Source organism: Silene latifolia, chromosome 2 (genome assembly GCF_048544455.1).
Source record: "Silene latifolia isolate original U9 population chromosome 2, ASM4854445v1, whole genome shotgun sequence".
NCBI lineage: Eukaryota > Viridiplantae > Streptophyta > Magnoliopsida > Caryophyllales > Caryophyllaceae > Silene > Silene latifolia.
The window spans coordinates 183,980,699-183,988,698 of record NC_133527.1 but is presented as its reverse complement, the minus strand read 5'-3'; the positions used below and the strand labels follow the sequence as shown (position 1 = coordinate 183,988,698).

The window sequence follows — 8,000 nt, the reverse complement described above, 5'->3', positions numbered from 1 at the left end:
GTATATTTCCAACTGGTCCACCTTAGTGAGATCAACCAAAATAACACAGAGTGAAACCGTAAACCTAAAACCTTATTTCTGCAGAACTTAATAACCGTAAACTTTAATGTGTCTAACATGACAAACTCTCACTTAAACTGAATTTCCTTAAAACCGAAACACCCATTTGAGCAATTAGCTCAAGAAAGACCGTGGGTGGTAATTCCTTAGTAAGCGGATCCGCAAATGGAGTTTGTATCAACATGTATAATTGACACCTTTTCACTCTGAATTGTTTCTTTAACAATACATCACTTATATTGTAATTAGAAACTTTACAATTGTACATTTGTCGCAAAATAACTTAAATGGTCTTTCAATACCGTACTGAATTTGCAGCCACATGACAAATGTTCATAACCAACTAGGAGTCGAAATACCAAATGATCTCAACCTGAATCGATCTCCTATAAATAATGTTTTGTTCCAAATATAAATGACCAACAATATATTTGGCTGCCCTTAGTGGATCCAAGATCCTAATCCGTATTGCCTTAATATCTGTCCAACAAACTTTAGAATGTAGACAATATCCGAACGCATACAAGCTAAATATATACCATAATACTTAAACACATTAAATATTTCCTGAGACACATGAATTTAAGCATTAATGAATTTTTCTGAATATTTTCCTTAGAGCATTTGAGACTAATTTGTCTCCTTTACTGAAAGGGTATAAAACTGGAATATTTTCATACTCCCACTGAATCCCGAGTATCAACAATCATCTACCTGATTCATCTAGATCAAATAAGATGATAATAACATAATAGATTTAAGTGTCCTTAGACGGAAAACCTTACTTAAAGCTTTATCAGATGAATTAACTTAATTTGCATAACATCTACTTCGATTCTATTGCATCAAAGTCGTAGTTGTTGCACTGAATAACTTCATCAATGTCACCATTAAGAGACAAATCTTTAACATTCATCCAATGTAACCGAAAAACGAATATGCCAAAATATCCTTATAGTCATTATCAACAAAATGATCATAACTGTCACATTACCTTTTAAGCCCTTCTTGGTAACAAATAAATATTTGAAACCAATATATTTCACATCTTTAGGTAATGAAACAATGTCTAAATATCATCGTCCATTAAATGACTTAATTTCTTTACGGCATCAAATCCACCCATATGAGTTAGGACCTTCAATGGTTTGCTAGATGGTGACTGGATCACCTTTTAACCTTCCATTATCTAACTCTTACTGCAACTTGTTAGTCCTTCATTACATTGTTATCCATTTTTATCCATATAGACAACGTAATTAAAGTAGTTGCGTTTACCCTTATTAAGTGGATCATCTTATAATGAATTGTTCTTGAGATATTTGAGTTTGTTCTAATACCGAATTGATCTTATGATCCTATACAAGGAGATTTAAGACAATATTTATTACCTTTTCTCCCACTCAAACTCAATATCCTCAAAGAACCCCATAATTTTCGTCTCAATTAACTTGATTGTGGGATCATTACCTTATTACCCTTAAACCTTAAGTACTATCCAACAAAATAGTCATTGACATTCCTTAAGTCCAACTATTAACCTTATGGCTTTTAAACCTCGACCTTAATTAGTTGGACATACCAAATGTGTACATTATTTACACTATGATTAAATTGTCAATGCTATTGTTAGAACTTTATCCAAAGATAGCTGCAATCTTAAGAACTTATGACTAGAGTAATATGGAAAAGAGTATGAATAATCACACTCCTTACCAGGCCTTAGGATCTTGTTTGCATACATACTACACCATCCATATTGAGAATCCTCTTATGGTGTAATATTAAATACAAGATCAAAGTCCTCTAGGAATTCTCAAAAAACAACCTTGACATTGTTATCCTCAATAGTCATTTTGCCAAAGTATTAAAACTTATGATCAAAGATGACATAATGAATCCTTTACTGAGTAAAATAACTCAGTTAAATATTACTGAAAACGTCAAGAACTTAAAACTTCTCACAAATGAGATATAGATCTCCATGCCAAAATTCGGTCTACAAATCAACACAATAATTTAAACCATTAATAATTAAGTATAAAATGGTTCACTTATCTATATATGTTAATAATAAGACACCTGAAATCATTTGATATCTAATCTCCCTTTAATTTGTCTTTATCCCCTTAAATTTGAATATCCGTAGTAAAGGGGTCAACAATTTCACTTGACACAAAACTTTAATTTTCCTTTTAATGTGTCATACCGAAGAGAAATTGTAGTTTCTTTATTCTTCTTTATATCCACTGAACTTTAATGCAAGTTTACTTAAAAAGTATTTCAATCTAAACTATACAAAGCTATCAAAAATGATAGATTGTCATTATTTGAATTAGGAAAACACAAATTTTTTTTTTTCAATAGACAATAAACCAAATTTGCCCATACAAACAAATATCTGAATTCCACCTAAGATGGTACCAAAAAGAATTTTCCAAATTCAAATAAAGGAATAAGTCATTAATGATAACTAAAATATTTTACTGTCTCAAACTCAGATGATGGCCTGCCCCAAATAGATGAATCTTTCATCATCACTTGGCTTGTAACATCTTAGTTATACTTGCATCAATATCCTTATGTGGGTGAAAAAAACCAGATACACCCATCAAACATGATTGGATATAAAAAAAACTTATCCTTACACAACCAGAATGAGAAGCTTAACTTTACTGACACGTCAAGCGTTAAAAAAAAAGTTACTAGATTTTCATTGTGTGTCAAAACTCTTAACAAACTAACACTAAAAAGTTTAACCTTATGTTTGTCATTATTTCTTTGAGTTTGATTTTTGCAGCTTCTTAATTAACTGAAACAATGCCCTTAAATATTTCCTTAATGTCGCCTTAGATATAAACTAGACATGCATTTTATGTACTACTCCTCAAATCACGTGAGTCCACACGATACTTTAATCCTTATGAGTAGCAATTATACATTCTCTCAAAGCAATGTCAAGATTATCGCGACCGAAATAAATGTTTATATTCTCTTTATCGTTCATTTAATAAATGATTTCATCCGAATTGAGAATGTAACTGAATATGACAGATATAATAACCATAAATGTCAAATTGAATGAACAAAACAAAATCCTTATATTTTGAATAAATTCAAACGGTTAGAGTGTCTTTGTGAAATTAAATATTTAGTCGTTGGACATAAATGCTAACTAATTAAAGACACTACTCTTTAGTAATTGTAATCAAATATTGACGATAAACTCACGTCGAATACTAAGCCTTCCTTTGGGCCGACTTAATAATCACATGAAAATCCGAATAATCGTCACATATTTATTACCCAATGTGTATGCAATTCGGCCAAATAATGGCCTTCCTTTGGGCCGGCCATTATTCGCATGAACTACACACACTAGACCAAAAAAATTGAATTTATTCACCTTAAAACTTTATGGGCATAATCCTTATGAGTGTCATAAAAATAATGACACTCCCTTAACTTGATTTTCAGATTCAATATTGGCATCCCCATCATCACAAGAAACCTAGCACAACATTAAGTTTAGTCTTTGGACATAAACTTAACTTGTAAGTGGTCATCTTGGTGTAGTGATCAAGTATTAACAATAAATTCCTGTCAAACATTAAGCCTTCCTTTGGGCCGACTTAATATTCACATGGATACCTTACAATTGTTACATACTTACCACCACAAGCATGACTGGATTTCGGCCAAATAATAGCCTTCCTTTGGGCCGACCATTATCCGCATGAAACTCAATCACACACTGTAGTCATAATATTCTAAATCATTCAACTTACACAATAGAGGTTACTTTGGCAACTTATTGTGTCGATCAAACAACCTAAAATATTAGACCTGTTATTATAAATCCGATTGGCCAATTATTAAATCTGAAAACACAAGTCCTTAATTGATAAGTGACTTAACCTTTAGAGATAATATACAAAACTATATCAAAATAGTTCCTTAGTCATATAAGTCTGTAAAATTGATAGACCATACAAGTATATATGTCCTTAATTTTCACTTGTCCAAGATCGGCCGACTATAAATCAAATTCTTGAGTTATTAATCATGGTTTTGTTGCCAAAACAATGGTTACCGACTTCATTCTTATGTTTCGTTAACTTTAAGAACCCAAGATCCCAAAATCATTACTTAATAAGAAATCAATATGGAGTAATGGCCCACAATCTCAAGTTGATATTCGTTAGAAACCGAGATTCCAAAGTACATAATTACAAACAGCAAACATAATGACCGTATTAATATTTTCTTAATGGCATCACAATTCGTCAATCTGAGGTTTACGGAAATCAGTCTCAAATAGCATAGAGTCATAGACGATATCTAATCTTAATACATAAAGCATAAATGAGAACATGAACATGCTAAAGTACATAAACCATCAGATGCATTCATTCATCATACGATATTTTCCCAATTGCAAGAGAGCTTTAATCAACATGGCAAATAATTTTAGTACGAAAGATGATCGCAAAATAACGAAAGATGATCGCAAAATAACGATTTCTCACGGCAAACCAAAACAGAACACAATAAAGACTGAAATACGGAACTTTGAACAACGGTTCACCAACCAAATAATTCAATATGAAGGTGGCTCTGATACCACTTGTTAGAATTAATCCGAATAAAGACTATAAACTTTATACTAAATTACTCGGGATTTCATGACGAATGGTTGAAATGAACTGCCTTCTAGTAGACACACATACCATGGGATCTCTGATGGGATGCGGGGAGATTAGGTTATTGTGTGCTAACAGGGACCATAACCCAGGTGACTTATATATAGTCTCCTTAATCTAATGCGCCCATCATGCATTAGTAACCTAATGGATATCTACACAATTAAGATATTCGGCCCATACTTTATAAGACGTAATTAATATGCCCGTATTATATTATCCAGATGGATCACTATATTGGGCTAAACTTAAACGATAGCAAACAAATACAATCTGTATAATAATGTGTCCACATAAATAGTATTGGACCCAATATTCTTACATAGCTTCCTTATGGCCGTGAACTTACTTGAAGAGCAAGGAAGTTGTAATGTATATACATACCCTTAATTGTGAATTAGGATAACACAAGAGATTGAGAACCATCAACCGTTTAAGAGACACACTACTTCATATAATTACAATTCTTCGACTGTTTCTGCTGGAACATGCATGTTTGGCACAATCATGTTTATCTTAGTACACAGCCAATCGACAATCATAGTATTCTCTTATGTCTTCACTTGATCCCCATTGCTCTATAGAGCCCATTTATAGCTCAATCGGATTATCACCATTTTGTTCATCACAAATTCTTATTTACAACCGTTGTAAATAGGAATAATCTAAAACGAGTATGTAAAACTATCCAAAATTAACCAACACCTTTTTAGAGTAATGGTGCATACCACCTTTTCGTACTGAAGGGGTCCCCACTCACTCCATGTGAGAGGGTGTCACCCGGTGGCGCCTTTCATTTTCCTTTAAAATAAAACGTACCGAATTTAGTAATCTCACCACATGCTTAAAAAAAATTAAAGTAAAAAACCGTAGTTACAATCTCATGATTCATTACTACACATTCTTTTAATTCAATTGTATTACGAACACAAGTAAAATTAACGCTAGGACGCTAGGTTACGCACAACATCGTCGTCACTTAATAACTCTACCAGCTAAGTTATTTGATATAGTAGTATTGTCACTTTTTTTACACCATTGTTGTACTCTACTAGTAAGTTGGCAACAGCTAGAACCAGTCATTTTTACTACTACACTACAAAGAGTTTTAACTTCAACTTCATTATATTGTTCCTATAAGAAGGCCTTGACATTGTCCATACTAATCATTCATTCAGTGAGTTTTGTAATCTCTCAAAAATGAGGGCATCTTCACTTTCTATTCTCCTCATTTTCCTTGTTCATATTACCACTTCTTTGGCATGCCCTTATTGCCCTTACCTTCCTCCTCCTAAACCTCCTAAACCCTCTTGTCCACCATCTCACCCTAAGCCTCCTCACCCTCACAAACCCCCTAAACCTCCCGCCGTCAAGCCACCTCATGTCGGCCCTCCCTACACCCCAAAACCACCCCATGTTGGACCACCTTATACTCCTAAACCACCCCATGTAGGACCACCCTACACTCCCAAACCACCTCATGTAGGACCACCCTACACTCCTAAACCACCCCATGTAGGCCCACCCTACACCCCTAAACCACCTCATGTCAGCCCACCCTACACCCCTAAACCACCTCATGTCAGCCCACCCTACACTCCAAAGCCACCTCATGTCGGCCCACCCTACACTCCCAAGCCACCACATGTCGGCCCGCCCTACACTCCTAAACCACCCCATGTCGGACCACCATACACTCCCAAACCACCTCATGTCGGACCACCCTACACTCCAAAGCCACCACATATTGCACCACCTTACACTCCTAAACCACCACATGTTAGCCCACCCTACACTCCTAAACCACCACATGTTAGCCCACCCTACACTCCTAAACCACCACATGTTAGCCCACCCTACACTCCAAAGCCACCACATATTGCACCACCCTACACTCCTAAACCACCTCATGTCAGCCCGCCATACACTCCAAAACCACCACATGTTAGCCCACCCTACACACCGAAACCTCCTATAGTGGTCCCACCATATACCCCACCAACTCCTCCTATAAGCCCACCCTACACTCCTACACCCCCTGAAGTAAGCCCACCGTACACTCCTACACCCCCTGAAGTGAGCCCACCAATCATAACCCCGCCTACACCGCCATCCGAAACCCCACCATACACCCCTACACCCCCTGAAGTGAGCCCACCCTACACACCAACACCTCCTGAAGTGAGCCCACCCTACACACCAACACCCCCTGAAGTGAGCCCACCCTACACACCAACACCTCCTGAAGTGAGCCCACCATACACTCCTACACCCCCAGAAGTAAGCCCACCAATAATAACACCACCAACACCGCCATCCGAAACCCCACCATACACACCACCAGAAACCCCATGTCCACCACCAACACCAATACCCTCACCACCATCCCAACCAACATGCCCTATTGACACGTTGAAGCTAGATGGATGTGTGGACATACTAGGTGGACTGATCCACATTGGTATCGGAGGTGGTGCTAAGGATGCATGTTGCCCTGTGTTAGGTGGACTATTAGACCTAGATGCTGCTGTATGTCTTTGTACCACCATTAAAGCTAAGCTTTTGAACATTTCAATTGTTCTTCCAATTGCTCTTCAAGTTTTGCTTGATTGTGGCAAAACTCCTCCTGAAGGATTTCAATGTCCCTCGAATTAATTTGTTTATTTGCATGTTTTTTTAAAATGTAAGTTATTTTTATTGTCATGTTTTTACTTGATTTTACGTACGAAATAGTACGTAATGTTGTACTCCGTACGTGTTTGTCTGACTTTAATTACGTCAAACTTTATTGTATAATAAGAGAGATTATTATGATTTATTGTGAGGGTTTTGTTTGGATCGGTTTTATGTTTCATTTGCATGATTCTTTTTTTCAAGATCCGAAGGTCGATATTATGGACATTGTTGTCGAACTGAAATCATACAGCGATTCAAAATAGCGGGATTGTTACAATTCTTCTAATGCGGAACCATAACTTGACCCTATAACTTTGATTATGTTGTAACTTGTAATGATAAATAATTTATTTCCTTAGTAAACTTACACGAATTATACAAGGAATACATATTATTAGGTGAGTTCATAAATCAATTAAAATTTATTTAATTAACATGTTAGTTAATTAATACTCCGATTGATAATAAAAAATAAATTAATAATGATATACAAATAACAATAACAATAATGATTATATTGTATTTTAATTTTCAAATAAAGATTACGTCAAATTAACACTA

The 8,000-nt window shown here is 35.5% G+C and overlaps 1 protein-coding gene across 1 annotated transcript; it reads left to right on the top strand.

Moving 5' to 3' along the window:
* The first annotated feature begins 5,928 nt into the window (after positions 1-5,928).
* Positions 5,929-7,581, top strand: LOC141643653 (uncharacterized). Its single transcript, XM_074452894.1, has one exon. The coding sequence runs from the start codon at positions 5,964-5,966 to the stop codon at positions 7,416-7,418; it is 1,455 nt and encodes a 484-aa protein (XP_074308995.1). The 5' UTR covers positions 5,929-5,963; the 3' UTR covers positions 7,419-7,581.
* The last annotated feature ends 419 nt before the right edge of the window (positions 7,582-8,000 follow it).

Excerpts from the sequence above, each read along its gene's own strand:
- LOC141643653 (XM_074452894.1), top strand. The coding sequence starts at position 5,964 with ATGAGGGCATCTTCACTTTCTATTCTCCTCATTTTCCTTGTTCATATT.